Here is a 20841-nt window from a genome sequence, read left to right as displayed (position 1 = left end):
GGCACATTGTAATACATTATATTTTGTTATTAATAAACAATCTTTATTAACAAGTAATCGATTGTATGAACATTTGCATTTGTAGCTGCTTTCAGTGCTTGACACATTTGACATAAATCTGTATCTTCATCGTGCTTTACATAGTTTTTTTTATTTTGATCAGAACAAAGACCATGTGCCTATGACTCATAAAGAAATTAAAAATAAAGTCTCAACTGAAATAACAGTGCATGCTGGGAAACGTGTTGAAAGACTAACACACATTGTGCTGAGGTATGAGCTGGGATCAGCTTGGTGTAACTAATGGTTTTGAACTCTGAAAGTGACAAGACGACCTTAACTTTAAACCAATAAATGTATCGGATGACAGCAATGTAATGATATTAATTAGATAGTTGATATTTATTGATGAAATTTTACAGTACACACAGTGTTTAATACAAACTATATGAAAGTTGTTTTTGCTTCATTTACATGTACATTTATATTTAGACCATTTAGCAGATGCTTTTGTCCAAAGTGACTTACAATAAGTACATTTGTCGAAAGAAAGAAACCACAACCTGTCACTGCCGATAAAATCGAGTAAAGTAGTAGCTGTTCAGCAAGGATACCTTAAGTACAACAGAGTGCTATGGTCAAAGTGCTATAGGTAAGAACAGAAGTGCTGGGGGGGGGGGGGTCAGTGGTTGTTAGTGGGTCATGCTATGCAGAGTCGAGGTGAAGTCTGAACAGGTGAGTCTTGAGTCTTTTGGGGAAGATGGCAAATGACTCTGCTGTCCTGATATTGGTCGGGAGTTCATTCCACCACTGAGGAGCCAGTGCCATAATCTTGAATTGGATGCGGGCTGTAACAGGGAGCCAGTGGAGGTCACGGAAGAGGGGGGTTACATGGGAGAATTTGGGTAGATTGAAGACAAGGCGTGCTGCAGCGTTCTGGATACGCTGCAATGGTTTAGTCGGAAGAGAGTTGCAGTAGTCAAGGCGGGAGATGACCAGTGCTTGGACCAGGAGTTGTGTTGCATCCTTTGTGAGGAAAGTCCGAATCCTGCGGATATTGTAGAGGGCAAATCTGCAGGATCGGGCCACAGCAGTGATGTTGGGGGTGCAGGATGTAAAGAAGTTAACAAACCGTCGCACTTGTAATGAACTTAACTTGTTATTCATGTACATGCATATTTGACACAATTGTTAAATTAACCGCTTTCTCCTCAAAACCCATGACTACAATTACAATCACCTTCTGGAGCGCATATTAAAATGTTGTTTTCATGCTCTCTCTGTAGAGGTTCCATGGACCTTAACATTGAAAGCCTAAATCTTAATTAGGTTTTGTTTTTCCCTTCTGTTTTTCCCACTAGATGCAACGTGGACAGCAAAGTATCCCGAGTGGCATGGCTCAATCGCACCACCATCCTCTTCGCAGGAAGTGAGAAGTGGTCTCTGGACCCTCGCGTCATCCTGATGGAGGACACCGCAGTCACAGAATACAGCATCAAGATCCAAAATGTTGACGTCCACGACGAAGGGCCGTATGTCTGCTCCATCCTCACAAACAAGAAACCAAAGTCCACAAAAGTGCATCTCATCGTTCAAGGTAGGATGCTGCTCCTCAGCGCTGTCACACAGGTGTCAGACAGGATCAGTGCTGGAAGAGTGTTGCTGTGTGGATGTTTATTTTGACAGATGGGAAAATCGTAAAACTCTGGCATTGACCAGTCTTCAGTCTTCAGTCCAATCAAACAGGAAATCCTCTCTCCTTTGTTTTAGGCTTGTGTGATGAGATGGAATTCAGTGAGCATTCGACCTGGAGATGAAACCGGGATTCAATCTCAATTTGATTTCAGATTGTTGATGGATATTGATTTAGGGCACAGTACGTTGGAACATATCCTGGCTCAGTTTCATTCTAAAGTTCCACTAAACCAATTGTCAGTCTTGAGGCTTTTGTTTCCTTTAATGATGAAATCAGTTTTCTCTTCCTCTTCTTCCACATATATTTAGCACAACACTATGAGTTCGAGGTTTAGCTCATTTAGCTGCACTAGAGTGACATATAATGTAGAATGAGATGATGTAGTTGTATCAGATACCTCATGTCGAGAGAGAAGAAGAGACTTTCTTTGAGGATACATTCAGATTTTATGAAAAATAATTGACATATTCTTCATAAAAAAGTTGACTTGATGATATTCTCTTTCATGCAGTCATAATTAACATAGGATGTTTTTAACACTGCATAATTCATGATGATATCTCATTAAAATTGAAGCTGAGAAGCATCAGGACACAGTCGTAATCAAACAACAGACAAAGCGAAGAATTCTTGCACAGACAAGGAGACACGTCTCCAATTATACTTTCCCATGGATGTGTATTTGTCCTCTTTCCTGACCTTGAATTCCCCAACCATCTGGATGCTGCAAGCTCACACTTGAAACTAAAAGGAGCCACGACATCCACAGAATGGGCGAACCTGTGATACGCCACTACTGATGCTGGGGATCTGTGTTCTCTGTGTTCTCTGTAAGGGAAGGAGGGATGGACCTGCTCCAATAATCTGTCTGTCACTGGTAGCCACCTCCTGCCCCAGCTCGCCCGGTCAAGGAGGGAGCAAAGAAATGTCCTGTACTTAATTGATTTTTGGTTGAGCTGATAATGATAATGCCTCTTTAACCCGTTTACATCACTCATGTTATGCACCTATTCAACTATATGCTGAAAAAACTTTGTACTTCATATTTAAAATTTAAAATCCAATTCATTTTCTTCCTGGAAAACAAAATATGATGGGTGCTTACAATATCTGAGACCAACCAATTCCAACCAATAATATCATGGCATCCATCCATCGATCAATCTGCAACTTGTAATGGCACAGAGCTAGAGGAGGTGGCGAGCTGAACTTTTTTTTTTGCGAGAAAAAAGACAATATATGAGGACAACAAGAACAGTGTATACAGACCAGTTTACACAATTTGTCAAGAGATGAGCAAACAAGAAAAAACTTGAATAATCTCTGAAATTATTAGGAAATTGTGAGAAAAAAAAATAAACTTGCCTAGCTTTTAAATTACATTTGAGTGACAATTGCAAGTGATCTCTCCCCCAAGTGATCTTTTTTTGGGGGGGCCCCTCCCAAAAAAAGAAAATGTTAATGTTGTGATGACAATTTTACAAGCCATTGAATCTATCTATTTCCCTTCAATCATAAATTGTATTTACACCCAATGAATGGAGTAGAATGAATAACCTGTATACAGCTGTTGCATACAAATCTAAATCCAGTGGAAAATCTATCCAAGCTCTCTCATGATTAAATTCTTCTCGGTTTGCTGTTTGAGGCAGAACACACCTACATTTGAAGAGTATTTTTTTTTTTTATGCAAGTGAAGACATTGTCGTTGATCTCCCCATAAATAATTTTTACACTTGTGTTTCTGACGTTGCATGGTGGAGAAAGCAGGATGAGTGAAGATAAGCCTTCTATTATGATTTTTTCATACTGCTTTTTGTGCTGTATTTCTGTGTGGCCTAGTGTAATGCATAATGATAGTTGCCATGGCAGTGGTGACGTACACTTTGATATATTTATGTCGGCAGCTCTGTTGTTTGTTGACATGGCCCGGTCTTTCTCCCGTGTTGGCGCTGGTTTTAGGCCATACTGTGGTGTAATGCTGCTGCTTTGGCCTGATTAACCACATGCCAATACCCAGCAGGAATACAGAGATAACATGCCATCGCTGACACTTGTTAAACTTTGTTTGGTTTGGTGTTGTGAAAGTATTTTGTTGGGAGAGGCACAGATTCATGTCACACCCTGAAGTTACAAATGAATGAATACAGTACATATTGCCACCTTTATGGTAAAGACAGCTCAGTAAGTCCGTGGGGGTGTTAGTGGTGCCTTTTGTCCCTACAGACACTCTCCTCTCTAGCACCTCAGAAATGGAGATTGGTGTTGAACCCGTACACACTGAAGGACTCTGGAGGCTAACATCAATCAGCGCAGTGACCTTGTCAGCCAATACCCTCAGGAATATAGGGCATCTGCTTCCATGGTGAGTGCACATAGGGAGTGGACTGACTGCAGTTAAGTCATGCCATAAGAAAGGATAATATCTTAGAATGCTTTGTAATGCATGGTGTATGCATCCCAAGGACTAGAGGTGGCAGAGAGGCCGGCAAGGACTCTGAATCAACATTAAATTGCAGCGTGATAACAACTTTAAAGGTCATATTGATAACATTTTTATGTAAACGAATAATTTAAAAAAAAAACATCCACAGAGGTGGAGGATCAAAAGTATCACTTCTCGTGATTTTTTTTATTGTGAATTAATCATTTTAAAAAATGTTGTTGGTCCGTAATTAATGTTTTGTTTACCTCTGTGTAGATGTGTGATGTGTGGCTGCGGCTTCTAGCAAGGCTTGTGAGCCAATAGAATAACGCGTTGGTATCACGTGGTATCTCTGCTTAGTCAGGGGTCAAGAGTCTTTGGGATTGCCAGTTAGTGTGGAAAAAACTAGCGGAAAAATGGCTGAGTTTGATGGTAAGCGGGCAGCATTTCGGTACCAGTCCCAAGTAACAAAAGACAAGACCAGAGTGAACATTGGTTCAGCGTTTGATCGTTGAAGTCAGCTGAAGGAATTTCAAGGACTGAAAAGCCCCACCAAGGTGGCTACTTTTCTTCTTGACCGGTAAGATATCGTTAAAGCTAGCTTTTAGCAAACACAAACACTGGCAACCAATTGAGGGCGCATGCGCTTCGAGCAACAGCTGTGTTACATAAATGCAATGGAAGGGGGGAGTGCGAGTGCGACACCACAGCAACAATTTAGCCTTCAGTGCAACTACATCTTGATTTTGGACAGTTTAGCAATAATGTCAGAGGTAGAGGTAGTTTGCTTTGGTGTAAGCAGTTGTTGACATAAAGCCACTTTTCACAATTTTTGATGGAGAACAAATCCTCTTAAAAAGAAAAAAAAAGTTAATCAATAAATTAATCTTTTAAAAAGTCAATAGGATCAGGGGTTTCACTGCTGCAGCCTCCCTCTGGTGTGGCCAGTAGCTTATGTTGAAGTGTGTTATTATTTTGTAATTGCCAAAGCACTTTTGTAAGCATTGTTGGAAAAAGACAGGAGGGGAAAGTCTTTGTCGTATGTAGGGGGCCCTGACATGTTTTATTGGATACAGGGGGCCTTGGCAGCAGAAAGAATGAGAACCATTACCTTGGTTGACACCAGGGCTGGGCGATTTTTTTCAATTTAATTGACTCATTTGCATTTTTACTTTCCTACGGTTTGTGAAATGGCTGAACCACCAACATCCTTTTGCCAATTAACAAGAATATTTCCAAAAGTTTGCGATTTCTGCTTACTGCTCCTTGGCGCTATCCTATCTCTCCTCTCTCTTCCCTCTCACATCTTCCCGCCACTCCTCCTTAAGCCCCGCCCCTCGCGGGCTCTTCCTTAACTGCGGCCAATCACTGACAGATACATGCAGTGAATCAAATTACACAAACAAGAATAAAGGCACAGTCTCTATTTTTCCACAGTTTACCTTACTGTTACAAACAGTAACAATCATTTACTAATTTATGATTAATTTGTCCTAATCTAAATACCATTTTTACTCTTTATTAAACAAAATTACTTTTGGTTTAGCTAACTTACAGATTAATTACTGCACTTATTTAGGAACTAATTCATTTGAATCCCTGCTTTCTACACCCGGGCTACATATTTTTATTTATTGTATTTCATTTAACAAGTTTTTTCAGGGATAGCCTACAAGAACCAAGTGGTGCTGTTTTTATTTTTAACTGATTTGTTCACATAGGCCTAGACTTGGTAATCTCATTTATTTTATTGTGTTAATAAGAAAATATGTATTTAAATTTTGCCTTGGTCTTTTTAGTTTGTTTAGAGGAAAACCCCAAAAAAACAAGGTTTAAATCACCCAGCCCTAGTTGACACACCTCTTCGTTGTCGCGTGGGGTTCCTATTTTCAAAAGGGTGATCCGGAGAGTGTGCTACAATTAACCGGGTATCACACTGCCCAGTCTCCACAGGAAAGTTAACTCCAGGGAGCTGGAGAGGAGGCTACGACCGGTTGTCGAAGCTTGAATTCAGGTGGAATAATGTAGTGGCACAGTGGGCCAGCTTTTTACCCTTGCAGGTAATTAATGGAGTGAATATGTTGTTTTAATACTGTTCCATTGTGCATACAGAAGCTGTACTAGTACTGCATACATCATATTTTATATATCTGTGTAGCCATGACACCAGTGCCATCTGCTCAGTGTCCCTGTCTCATCCAGAGACAAAAGCTGTTGTGCTTTTCATGATGAGAAACAGAGCAGGGCACTCAAGGAGGACCCTGCGTTGTAGATTTCTCTCAACTGTGGTTGTCGGTATAAAACCAGCTGATGGTTCTTTTCCAGCAGAGATGATTAGCTCAGGGCTATGCAATTGTTAGGGCACTAGCAGGAGCAGATTTGTATATTAATAGATATGTATTGATATCAAAAGTATTGGTAACTAAGGTTACAAACTTTACTAAACAATACATCAAACAGAAATCATCTTGAAACATTACTGTAATCAGGTTGTTCCCCTGAAGAAAGGTTTCTGTCTTCAGGTTCCTGTGAAGGAAAGTTGCTGTCCTTGGACTTCCTTTGTGTGGATGGAGAGTTTCTAGTGAGCTCTGTGTCTAGACTAGAGGTGACCTTGTGTCTTGAAAGGGGGAGACCAGCTGAGCTGGGTCTCTTTAGCCGTTCCGTGTAGGCTGAAACAGGCTCCAACAGCCAGCTTGTTTGGCTGGAGGGCACTGCTTGGCGGGCTTGCTTCTCAGGCAAAGGCCCAGAGAGGAGAAGAGGAAGATGAGACCTGCAGAAAATCTGACATCTGACTCATCACATGTCGGTCAGGTAGTGTGGAGATGATTAGATCCTCGGTAAATACTATGCATTGCCTTGTGATGGAGATGCAACCTGTAAATAAGTGTTTGACTGAATTATTAAATGCAAATGTAAACATTTTGCAACACTACAATACATTGCCCTTCCAAAATGGTTTCCAGGCTACACTAGAGATGTCTGGGCAGAGGGGCTAGTCCTCCAGGCATGCATTCCCTTAAAATGATAAAGTCTTCATGCATTCAACCCTAAGGCTGTGAAGGTGCTATGCTTTTAGCATGGTCCAATAATCATCTGTTTCAGCTGGATTATTCGTCAGTGGTGTAGTGGGTAGCACTGTCGCCTCACAGCGAGAGGGTTCCAGGTTTGGAGTGTGTGCATGTTCTCTCCGTGTAAGCGTGGGTTCTCTCCGGGTTCTCCGGCTTCCTCCCACAGTCCAAAGACATGCAGGATGGGGATAGGTTAATTGATGACTCTAAATGTCCCATTTGACATAAAGTAAATCCCCATTAAAGACTGAATTTCTAGACTCATTACTTTCGACAAACATTCAGGACTGAGTATAGACTGAACCACAGTAAGGCACAAAGAGCTGCCGTTGTGCTCAGTGTGTCCCTCCTCTTTACTCTCAAGATACAGGTCTATATGTGTAGCTGCACATGACAAATGCAAGCAGTTTATGTTGTTTTGAATGAATACTTCCCAAAACACAAAATTACCATTTGTATGTCAATTACTCTCCCCGTTACCTTTCATTTCATGGGGAACAGAGAATCAAAACCAGAGAAAAGTCTTGATGAATTGAAGTCTGCTTGGACAGCATTTAACAATGGTAAAACTATCTACTAGAACTTTCACATCAGTTAACATATTCTCACAACTCATTCACTACAATCCAAGCCTCATTTATTCACTCGTATGCTAAGTACTTCCCAAACACATGCATCTTTTCTCAAAACTACATGCATTTTCTGGAAACACAGCTCAATCCAAGAAACTAAAAGCATGTGTTCATCATTTATTTTCTAAGCATACCAATGAGTCATGAGCTGCATGTTAACAGTTTGTATGGATCACTGTCTTGTGAAATGAAAGTGTAATGTTGGAGTAATGGAAAGTCCAGCGGCGGATTCATATCCTGTTTACTGCACGTTGCAATGCTGAAAAATATGTTCTTTCCTGGAGAAGCTGCTCTGGTATTTGCTGTCCACTCGATGAGCCATTTTCATCGTGCACTGCCACAGCTTTAAAAAAGGCTGAGAAGAATGCAATGAATTACCTCACTGCTCTGATCAGTATTCCACTGTTGCAAATGCAAGAGTGTGCCATAAGATCAAGAACATCGGGTGCACTTGGGTACACCGTGACCTTGTCGTTTCTAAGAAAACATAAACTTTCAAAGGAAATCATTCTTGGGAATAACAAATGCATGAAATATTTTTGAAAAGTTTAATACCCTACACTGTACTTACTGAGTTAGTGCATTGCCATGTTGCATTCACGACCCTCGAGCCTTTGACTTCCCTGCGATGTCTTATAACAACAACAATGGCGGCTTACATGCTTGTGATCGTACTATGGCAACATATTCTGCTCCTCTGCCACTACGCTGAGCTAAAAAGGATTACGGACAGCTTCGTTACAGCGTGCAAGCTTTATGCGCATGCTCCGTCTGTTCTTTTCCGTTTTTTGGTGTATTTTTGTATCAGAAACAGCATCACATATAGGCCTGGAATAGTAATTTACAGTGGATTCGTTATGATGCAGATTTTCTTGACACGATTTCAAGGAAAACCAGGGTAAAAAAAGATTGTTTCAAAACTGGGATCTTTTAGCCCAGTGGTTTTCAAACTGGGGAGCTATCAATGTATGGTAAACTGGTGTGTATGTGTGTGTGTGCGTGTGTGTGTGTGTGTGAACGAGAATGACAGGGAGAAAGTGCTATGCGGAGATGAATGAACGGAACAATATTTATATTTCAAAATCTCATTTTAAATTTGGGAGAAAATAAAATAGGAATCTGGAAAATTAAACAGGATTTCATAGAGAGGAAGGGGGAGGAAAATGAAACCTTCCATTTGTGTGTGATATGAAGAAGGTGCTTTTTATGAAAATAGTGATGGATGAATCAATCAGAATTACAAAGTATAAATAGATTACAAAAATGATTTCCAGAAGTGATGCTAATACAGCTATTGGTTTGTTAAATAAATATTTTATAATTTCTATGCAACACCTTTATTTTTTAGCACACTCCTCCTCCCACGTTTGCTGCTGTGGGAAAACTCTGTCTCTGGTGCCAATCTTGATCTTGATTCTTTAGTCAATATCAATCAGTGGAGGCAGGTGAAATTAGTTCTTGAGCAGTTGCTGCTGGACACAGACTGGGATATTATCTTGGTGTCGGTTGCAGCATTTGTGTACCTTAGACTGTTATTTGCTAAACAAAGGCAAGCTGCTGTTTGTAGCAGCTGGTCCTGGATGTGTCCAGTACAGGCATCAGCTGTTCCAGCATATTTTGTTTTTTCCAGAGGTGTTAAAGACCAGTTAGTAAAGTATAGCTGTTGTGTAAATTGTCATGGAATGCATACTTTAATTTAGCAGGCAAATTCTTGAGAAGACAAGTCGTGTCCATTTTAATCAGTTTTCACAACACTGAACAGTTCTATACTGAGGGTGATAGACTGATCTGTGAAATGCTTTAAATGGTTTTCACAAGGTAGTAGTAGAATGTCTGTTCATGGGGTTCATCTTAAATATTCTTTGCATATTTTCATGTTTACTTTTCAACAATCCATCCAGCTACATGCAAATTAAAACAAACCTAAAATGGAGAGAACTAATAGTTTATATTTATTTATCCCATGTTTTTTTATATAAAGAAAGTGATGCTTGTCTATGAATTCTGCTCTAAATGTATTGAATGTATTAAATGTATTGATGCACAGCCTTTTTAATTGACTGGTAACACTTTACGTGAAGTCCCCCTGTCAAGCATTTATAAGCATTATATAAACATACATTGTTTATAACACACTATATCATTGTTGTTATGTAGATAAGAGGACATGTTTAAGCGTTTATAAATGTATGTTATTTGTCAGTAATTCTAACTTTTCCTTTGAATACATATTGTCCACAGAATGAGAAGTTGTTGAAAAATACATAAATAAATAACTGCCTTGAAATATATTATATTTTGTTGTAAAACATTTCTGAAATGTTTATAACAAATGTATAAATGCCAAAACGGAGGGTTTAAAGTAAAGTGTTGTCATGAACCTTCGACGTGTGTCAGAAAATGTTTTAATTAAACGTGCACTGGGCTGCCAGTCTGCAGGGATTCAAAAATAAAACTTCCAAGTTAGATATTTTACTTCAAAAGAGATAATGTAATAGAAATCCCAAATCCCCCCAAACTGCGGCTGAAAAATAATATTCATTCAGATTCAATGACTACATCTTTAAAATACCATCTAACACACTTTTTTTAAATAACACCTATTATTTATAGTAGTATTTCACTTTCTTTTTTTTAGGTACTCTGCCTTAACTTCCCCATGTATGAATTAAATGTTAAGAAGGAATTAAATAGAAGATTGCTTTGGCGAACAAAATGACCAGCTGAGGATTGGCCGTATGAGGAGTAGTTTTCTTCTGTTAATAACATGGACAATGAAGGCTAAAAATGTCTCACATGAAAGCAGAATCAAAAAGATATTTGGGATTCGGTTGGTAGAACCTTGTCCTCATCAAAGGCTATTAGCCCAAATGAGGTATTAACCATTTACTTTTTAAGAGAAGTAGCAGAGTCACTGTGACATCACCTGTTGGTTTGTGGACTACAGTTTTGTAGCCTTGATGTCAGCGTTTTGGCATTCGCCATCTTGTTTTTTTTTTGTTTTTTTTTGGCTCCGGTTATCCTTGAAACACCATCGTCATCTGTGGATTATAATTATGGCAACATTATCTCATCATTGTTCGGTCCATCAGCCTCCCGCTGAAGACCACCACCCACCTTGCTTTGGCGTGACTTACATTTACATTTACTTCCCTCTTATGGGGACCACTGGGATGAGGCATGTTATGCTACCACATTTGGCTATGTCGGCATCTCCCAGCCTGATGCCCATGCTTTGCTTTCTAAGACTGAAATTCTGCACCATAGCTTTGGCCAAGTGAATAGTCAGATTCAGTGAGTTGCAACATAGGCTGTGTGAGTCCCAGCCAAACATGGAAAGAGCCCAAGATGGCTGAGACTCATTACTTTAGAGGAAGGAATAAGATAATCTCCTGAGAGTCCCCCTTGTCACGGATGGGGCCTTTGAATTGATTTCATCTGTCACTCACTACTTAAGATATCCAGATGAGTAGACATCACAGTTCACCCATCATCTGTAGCTTGCTCACCCTCAAGTGTAACAAGGCGACAGTGAGAGAGAAAGAACCTTGGTGGGATAGGAGACCCATGTCCTTGGCCGCCCCCACTTCTCCTAGTATTGCCCTTGGCATGCCAGAGTAAACAGATTCAGCTGTGGGTTACCATGCCACCAGAAAGGTCCTACTTTCTATGTAGGTCTCCCATGGCCCAGCCTTCCACTTATTGGAGGTCTGGCAGTCTCAAACAAAAGCTATCACAGCTTTATCGCTGCCGCCCCATAGCTGTTTACTTTCCATATAGTGCAGTTTTATGAGGAGTGGTAACACATCTGTGTTTTAATGAAATGGATGGACATGACTCTAGGACTGGGTTATTTTCTCCATCTCTACAACATTCTTACTCTGTTCATGGATGTCAAAGAGGTGAATCTATCCCCCCAGACAGAGATGGATTACCTCCCAGCTGACATCCAAATTCTGTCACATCAACAGGCTGACAAGTGCAGCAGTGTTGTCCGCACACATGACAGACATAAAGGGTTTTACTCTGAGTACTAGGGTAATAGTTTTCAAAAAAGACAGCAGTATGGCAATTGATGCAATACCCACTGGCTGCTTTGGTTCTCCCTGGCACAGCAGGACAGTCCACTCTTGTGGGTGGTTGCCTTTAGACACATGCCACGGTCAAGGAGGCTGATTTGAACTCTGTCTCAGGAGCAATCGGTGCACTGCCCACTCTGGGTCATCTTCTCCAGGCTTGGCTCCTGAGACAGACAGGCTGAGAAGGGCTGGTTGTTTTTCAGAGATTATGCAGACCATTCTGGCGGCTTGCCTGGTACAAGGCGAAGTGGTCAAGGTTCCAGCACTGCTGCAAGTAAACAAGGCAAGATCCCCTGCCCTGACCAGCTAGTTCTATTCACTCCTGCTGTCTCATTCCACTGTTGAAGTGTAAGCAGCTCCCATTTCTTCATGCCAAGCACATTTTTGTGACAGACCTGTCTTTGGTCATCCTCCAATGAAACAGTTCTTGCAGGAGACATGGCCCCGTGATGCATGCCCCCTCCCCACCATGGTAACTGCCGCAGTTGCTTGAAGCCTTGATGAAGGGTTCCTTTGAGTCTCTGGAGTGTTCCTCTCTAAAGGTGTTGTCATTTAAGACAACTTTGCTGTTTGCATTGACCTTAGCTAAGATGTCCACTTAGATCTACCGAGTCCAGATACCTTTTAAGTAAACGCAATATGTTGTCAACACTTGGAGGAAATGTCTTCACATTTGTATACACATCCACTTCATGAGAAATCAGATGAACCGCTGTGTGACGATATTTTGACTTGAGCTTGCATCCACTATATGCTTTAGCTTCAATTTAGCTTGAAATGAACCAACATCTTTCTTTGGACAAAGAAAAATGCAGCAGGGAAACTAATCTGTTGAATCATATCGTCCCTGTAAGTGAAAATTAATCATGTTCAGCAGTGTATTTTAACTCCATCTATTAGTGATACATTTAAACACATTTCACTATAAATCAAACCCATTTCACTCAAAGCAGAATAACATCAACTTTACAGAGACACATTTGTGAAGCTTTTGTCAACGAAAACACTGCTGAATTTGATTAGGACTATTCACTGTGCATATATACAATTAAAACTAAAAGGCATAAAGAATGTAACATTATTGTCCTTTAAATATACTATAGGCTACTTGAATGCCTTATTCAGCAAACTAAAGATTACAGCTAATGCAAGCATCTACATATATGATGTGCAAATGCAAATATATCACTGTCTCTCATTTATTTCTATTTATTTACAATACTTGAAATATTATCTTAATCAGCAGATGCTCTTCAGTACTTAATTACTGATGAAATAAAACCTTAATTTCTCCAATGTGGCTTCACCCTTATGGAATGCATTTATATTTCACACACTTATCTCACCTCATCTTCTTGATACTTGCAATAGCAAGTAGAACATACAGTACCAGGAAATAAACCAGCCTGACAATTAGCTTGATTGAAGTGCAGCATGTATACACAATGTGCTCATTCATTCTGTTTGGAATGTGATTTGACACTTCTCCTCTCATCTTCTCACACAGAGTTTCTTTGAAGTGGTTCTTCTGCATGGGTTTGTCAGAAGTAAATAAGCATTTCTGACCATGTTTGTAGATTTAAAAATGCAACCCTTCATGTCTGGGGACTGTGTGCCCACTGTCGTTCTGAACAAGACCAGACTGAAGTGATAATTCAGGCTGAGAATCTTACGTCTCCACACATTCCCAACAGACCGCGTTTGCAGCAATTGCTTTGTTTCTGTTTATGCTGTTATATTTAAGAACAGCTAAGTGTGTTCAGTTTCAAGAGTTCAACAATTGCACTTCCATAGTTTAAGCTACAGCAGTAAATATTCATTCGTGTGTGTGTGTGAGTGTGTGTGTTTATTTGTTTTGTGCTTCCTCAGAGCTCTAACTGGACTTGTGTTGATCATTATAAATTTATGGTAGCTTTGAGTAACTGGATGTACTTATACCTAACAGGAAAAAAAATACATGTCAACTCATCATTTCATGTTTGTATAATTTATTATTTAAATAAAACAAAAAAGTACAATCAACTCTTGAAACAAAATCGGTGAATGATAATGATATTTGCATTATTGGCTGCAATGTTTTTCATTCTGATTGTCAAAGAAAGAGCAATGTAGGGCTATATAATTCAAGCACAATTTTGCCTCAATCCAAAATGTTTAAAAAATTGACACTCATTGACTGTTTGAAAAAATATGCCTTTTAATTTCCCGACTGAATGTGATGCTAACGTGTACATATTTGCGTGCAGCCAATCATGTCGTATGACAGGCAGAGATCATACTGTTAGGTTAAAAGCAGACAGGGGCGCTGGGGGTATACAGTTAGCCACCTGGTGACTCTAGCTGCCCCTCTGTGCCAATGTCCAGTATGTTCCTTGGCTCACGTTTACACATGACAGTTCTATGAAATCCCTCTGAGGAAGACAGGACTGGCCTAGGTTCCAGCAGCTAACAGGGAAGAATCCCTTTGGTTAAAGGTAGACTTTGTTGAGCTCAGAATCGTTTGATGCCGTGGAGAAGTGTGTCATCAGGCTCAGTAGAGTCAACCGCTACTTTCACAGGAAATGCCAAACGCGAAGGCAGCTTTGCTCACCAAACTGAGACACACCAGGGAGGCATCCTTTGTATCCATCTCTGCCAGGCTTAAACACTTGGAATACTTTCTACTGGGTAGCTTCTACCAAATTTCCCTAGGGGAATCCCCAGTAATAGACCAGTAGGTAAATCCTTCCATTTGATTATTGGAGTGGAAAATCAAGCGTGTTTACAACCGGTAAGAACATTGCTAATACCCACTATGCACTATGAAACTGAAACATCAATACAAAAATACTGAAGGCATTATGGCCTGTCACCTGGAGCTCTCCATTACCTGAACTTTTATGAACCCCTACGTTTTGGTTGTATATGTGACATTAACGGGATACCAGGACAAAATATTTTGAAGCGACAGCTTGTGAGCTTCGTAGCATCAAAGCAGTCTGCTGCTTGATTTTGAGTCAGAAAACAGGTAATTGAGAAAATTAATGTCAGCTCATTCAAATTGACTGTAGCAATGTAGCGTTCTGCCTACACTGCTACTTAGCTGAACAATGAACAAGGAGGTTACTATTTGGAAATGTTGCAAAAATTGCATTTAAATTTCCAGTTGAAATTTCAAAATGTAAACCTCCAAGTGTTCCAGGTTTCCGATGCTAAATGAAATGCTAAATGGAACCAACAACCACCCGATAAACTTATTCCATGAAAACTCAGAGGAGTGGACTGTTACTAAAACGAGAATAGCTGATCCAGCTTAAAGGAGGGCCCACCTTAAGTGAGCCTGACTTGAAGCTGTGGCTAAATATGGGCTTACCCTCTTCTGCAACTCTAAAATCACAGAACTCAAATGCACAAATTCAGAAGTAGCTGAGAGTCCAAATCCTTCTCATTTAAAAACAAGCAGGAGTCAGGAGGCAGGTCTCTATATTTCTAAAACCCTGCGTATGGCTATCAGGGTCAGTAGCTCTTGTCCTTGACTGATGGGGATAATGAGGTCCAGGTGTTGACATGGGGACGCTCAGGTTAGGGGAATGAGGTGACGGGCAGAGTGCAGGGCAGATGGGGGTAATAGGATATGTAATGACAGGCAGTTTGTGAGCAGGCAGGTGAAGACGAGGCAAAACACAGGAGAACTCACCACACCTTCACTTCAATCAGCAGGGGGTAAGCAAGACACAGGAACTCCGCTTGTGTCTTGTGGAGTTCTAGCATATATTAATAACTTGCATACACTGCACTGCTACATTTTTTATGTACGCTGCAATTTGTTGTAATTAAAATTTCCCTGGTGAGCAGATGTGTCTAGGGCTTTTTTGTGAAAGGTAAGATAGAAAGCAGCGCTATATGCTGCTATTGGTAATGTGGAGGGAATAAGCACATTTTCCTGAATTAACAATTAAATACAAAGTATGTTGTGTTATGATGCTCTGCTCACGTTAAATGTCATTATCATTGATTTGTCTCAGCCACACTGCTCTCTCTAATCTCCTCTGTCTGTCATTGTCCCTTCAGAGCAATGGATTATGGTATATAGCTTGGTCATTGACCATTGGTTGTACACTACTTTTCAAAATGAATTGTGGGATTATTTGAGTCCACAATATAGAGCATAATAATTCTCACTAAATATATGGACAGCGCTACAACACGGAGAAGTCACTGTATAGAAAGTAGTGTGTGCTTTCTGACAGAGCCTTTAGGTGAAAACAAGGCAAAATGCCTGACATATAGTGACTATCAAGGAGGACCCGCCACACACGGAAACTTGGCTTGTGCATTGAGCATATATTAATAAACTGTGCACACACTACACTGCTACGTTCACAGCTAATTAACCTCCTTATCATCCTCTCCTCTCTCTCTCTCTCTCTCTCTCTCTCTCTCTCTCTCTCTCTCTCTCTCTCTCTCGACAATACACTGGCTAATGTTTCAGACCACCAGGCTTGTAATACACTGGCATGCAGAAAACCATCTTGTTTCGTCACCCAAAAAACCAAACACAACCTTCTGAGTAAACAACCACAATGTGTACTTCCTCCTACCTTGACTGAAATGTGATCTCTACTCACATTGTCATATTGCTCATTACTAATGCAATACAAGCTGGATTTAGCACAGTGATAGTGTCAGCACAGGCTACGATTTAATTTGCCAGAAAATGTCATAATGACAAATGCAGCTTCAGCCAGTTAGCATACAATCAAACCAATGTAAGGATAACCAGAAACCAGAACATTATAAATCTGGCCAGGAGATTGGATTGCATGTCGCTCACCTTCTCCCCCCATGTTTCCTGATGCTCACTACTTAATACATTCAAATAGAGCTGAACACTCGAGCAGAGTCTGGTGCTGTCCTTTCGTCATTTAATAATGGAATTCACTTTAATACGTATGACAACACCCACAGTGATTTTATATTAAGCCATTTTCTGATTCACAGCTGGAGAAGTCAACATCCATTAACGAATATCTCACATCCACTTGGTCACTGATTGATGATAATTCCACTGCATGTGTTCTTAAATAGAAAGAAAACCATGGTTGAAGTGGTATATCTCCAGGTGAAGATTTGGTCGTAACCATTTTAACAATATAAACTGAATACAAAGCACAAGCACATTGGATCTTCTTTTTTCTATCAAGGTCTTTTTATTGAATATTTTCACAATATGCAGAACCCAAATTAAACACAAACAGTACACTATATCCAAACTAATCCCAAGTATCAGACCCCCACACCCCACACCAACCAGACCTGAACCACTGAATAGTCCCTTTAGAAATAGAAAAATGGAAAAATAGACAAACATTATACGCAATAAAATTAAGTTAGAGGTTTACATATATTATGGGGTGACATTCTCAGATTCTATTTGTCCCACAAATGTTAAAACGGCTGCCAGGGTCCATACAATCTCAAAACAGACCCTTGGAGAGAGATCTTATTTTCTCTAGTTTGGGATATTTACGTTAGTCTCTCTGATCCAATGAGAATATAAAGGGGGAAGAGGGTCCTGCAGTGTGCCTGAGGCCACCATGTTGCACCTAGAGTTGCTCAGACTCACACCCTGTGGCATAAAACCAAACAAAGCAACAATATGGGGTGGATCTATTGGCTCCATTCATATTTTTGAGAAAGTGTCAGTGAAATATCTTGAATTGTACAACCGCATGTCTTTGACGAATTGTTGAGTTAACCTTTTTTTTCTGCAATCTTTTTTTAACGGAAGATAGATGACTTTTTTTTATTCCATGATGTCCCCTCAAGGAGGTATATGACTAGAGTTAACCATGTGTATAAAAGGAAGAAAATAAACTATTTCAATGTACTATTCATGGGGTACTTCTTGGCCAGACACACAGGGACTTCCTCAAGTTTGATTGTCTTCAAACTCACAGTGACAAAACAACTTGAGGAAAAGAGCAGTGTGCATCACAAAAGCAGCTACAGTTGGAAGTGATTTTCATATGACATACTGGGACCATGATCTGTTACCAACAAAAAAGCTGCAAAACTAAGAAGAAAGACCTGTTAGCTGCACACACATACACGCACAGACCTACACTTTGAGGGCTCAGGGGATGGAGTAGAAACCATCTCAGCATGTGTGCTGGCTGATCTGCTTTCACATTCAAGGATGTGACACCATGTTATGGTTCCTCCGGCATTCAGATAGCTACTTTAAACTCCAGTTTCAACCTTGTTCAGGTAAAGTTTGAGTGCAAAGAGAAGAGGCCTCGCAAAAGCAATTCTTATGAATGTCACTTACAGTCTAGTGGTTGTACAGTTTAATGCCCTTTTAGAGTCCTAATAACTGGAATCCTAATAGGAATTCACAGGATGGACTGTTTGTTGAGCGCTCAAAGAAACAAGGCAGGTTGTTTGAGGAACCTGTCATCATGTTGGAATAAAGAAGAGTAATTTTCTTGGATATTTACATGTTTTTTTTCTTCTGACCGTTTTTATTTCAAATGTACCAGACGTTTACAATCAAACCAATACAGTATATGGCTTCCACTGTGAGTTACGATGAAGGAGGTAGTGAACGGAGACTGTGGTAATCGGTTTAGCCTTATCAACGGTGCTGCAGCACATTGCCAACATGGGTCCAGGCCGTGGGGAGCTTCCGCATGGCCGACGCACATTTGCACCGAATCTTTGATTCATATGTCAGTTTCAGGGCATCCATTTAAGAGAGAGATATGGCATCTCCTGAACAGAATGCCGGTGCACCGTGATATGTTCGAAGTAAAGAGTCATTCAATTCAATTATAAAATACCCTGAACGCACTGCAGGATTATCCTCTTTAGTTTCGTCAAGTGTAATGATGTGGCCGTGTTTTTCGGATCGGGGCTCGAGCCTTCCTCCGCCATAAAGAGAACAAGAAAAGAGAAAGCATCGGCCCTTTCAGTTGCAATGCACGCTGTTCTAATAAGCTTCAGAGCTCATTACAGAGTAGAGAGCCTTCTCCCTTTCTTCCAAAATGCAAGTAATGAGGCATTTGAAATATTCACATTGGGATAACTGAAATTTGAGAGTAAGGCTTTAAATCTTGCTTGTGTAAAGCATTTAAAAAGTGCTCTCTTTCTTTCTCAAGGCTGGTTTGGATTTCACTTTAAATTTCTCACCTACCGGGCTCTATGGCCATTTGCACTGTTGTCATTTTCCTGTTTTGTACACACGATGAGCACACGCAGAGATGTTAAACCAGCGTCCTTGGCTTTCATTCAAATATATGATTTGATGTTTTGTATGCGACAGCACAGTTTGTACAATTAATGGTTTACTCTGAGACATTTTTACATCCCATCCTGCGGTTTCTCTTACCCCGAGGCCCCATTTTGGGATATGTAAGCTTTCTAATCGCTCCACCTGATTTTACTGAGATGTTTTCATTAGATGAAAGAGCATCAAAGCTGCACAATGATACACCCATCTGACGTGTAGTCAGTCTGTTGAGTCTTAAAAGTAAGCCCTGTTTGAGCTGATCTGCCCATCGCTAAGGAGATTATCTACTGTTTTTAGGTGTGAAGCAGCTTAGCCATACACCCCTCTGGACAGGATGCCGGTCCACTGCAGGGGCTCAACCCATATCTATCTTTGGAACAGAAACTGGCAAGCAGAGACCCTCTCTTTATTTAATTGAGATTCTCTAAGAGAGAACTCTATTTAACTGTTCAGTATGACTCAACCCTAAGTATCCCAGCATTAGGATGTGCACTGATCAGGTATTGCTGTTCAAATTTGGTACCCCAGCGCCAGCTGCTAATTCTGTGTTTCGTCGGTTTGAAACTTATGTCCTGTATGGACTCCCTTGTTTTTTCTTGTTAAATGGTACGATAATGAATAAAAGCGTGTACCCAGACAGCTGACTTCAGCAGGTTATCACATTTGTGTCATTTGATGAAAGCCAGGAATATTAGTAGTAGTAGAAGATAAGGTCTCGTTAAACTGCTATCAATCTTCTCAGCTGTGCAACAAAGCAAATAACTGCATTTCCTAAAACGTCAAACAATACGTTGGGAAGGAGGTGGATGTGAATTCTGGAGTTTAGAGTTTAGGTCTAGTAATTAAGGAGGCAAGAAAGGTATTTGGCTGAAGGTTGTAATAATTCATACTGCATCTCATTCTCCTCATCGTCATCATCTTGGAAACTTAGCATAATGAGGGAACCATGTTTGCACCTTATGGTCTATTGCAGTGCTGTAAAAAGTCCCTACATCTACTGGCCATAATATAACGATGCCGTGTACAGTGATTATTGTACCCGCTGTACTGAATTCCATAAAGTGGTCGCTCCAGTCATTACAGATACAGAACTCCTGCAGGCAGCAAACATTGTGTATTGAAAGCGCACAATGTCAGATCCAGAATGCATTTTTCTACTGACTTCTGAAAAATATACAAACATCAGCACATCCTGCACTCTGTGGTCTAAACTTCACTCTAGTGAGCGGGATCACACAGTCTACAATATTGTACGCAATCGTCAACTTAATCATCCATTCTGTCTGTGGATGTAAATTTCAAGGTCGTAATTGATGCAGTGACTGTAGAGTTGCAGTAGGCCCAGGTCCCAGCAATCACGTTGATTATCATTCAAGATATAAAACTTGAAGAAATGTACTGCATAAAGACACTTTGGGCCACAGTCCTGCACAAGCAGGTTATAGTTTCTATAGACAGCTCTACTGACAGATTGTTTAAAATGCATGTGGTTTGTCACAAAATGGGATTGAAACGTTTGCTGTTCAGACACATGGGGCCCTAGTTTCGTAGACCGGCGCAGGGTGGCGCAGCCGGCGCAGTGCAAGTTTCGACCCGCGCAGCCTTGCGCACCGTCAGTTTGGCAGTTTGGTGGATCGCCTGCGCCAAGATGGGTGTGGCGGCGCAGCAGGG

The 20841-nt window shown here is 40.5% G+C and overlaps 1 protein-coding gene across 2 annotated transcripts in view; it reads left to right on the top strand.

Annotated features, from left to right (window-relative positions):
• Window positions 1–20841, top strand: part of opcml (opioid binding protein/cell adhesion molecule-like) — a 326658-nt gene that overhangs the window by 238883 nt on the left and 66934 nt on the right. For both annotated transcript variants that reach the window (XM_084029508.1, XM_084029507.1), the window contains one exon: window positions 1362–1597. In XM_084029508.1, the coding sequence (XP_083885634.1) occupies window positions 1362–1597 (236 nt within the window). The remainder of the gene's footprint in view (window positions 1–1361; window positions 1598–20841) is intronic.

Source organism: Eutrigla gurnardus (assembly GCF_963514095.1).
Source record: "Eutrigla gurnardus genome assembly, chromosome: 15".
Lineage (NCBI taxonomy): Eukaryota > Metazoa > Chordata > Actinopteri > Perciformes > Triglidae > Eutrigla > Eutrigla gurnardus.
Note: the sequence above shows the minus strand (reverse complement) of the source record. Positions and strands in the feature narration are given on the sequence as shown.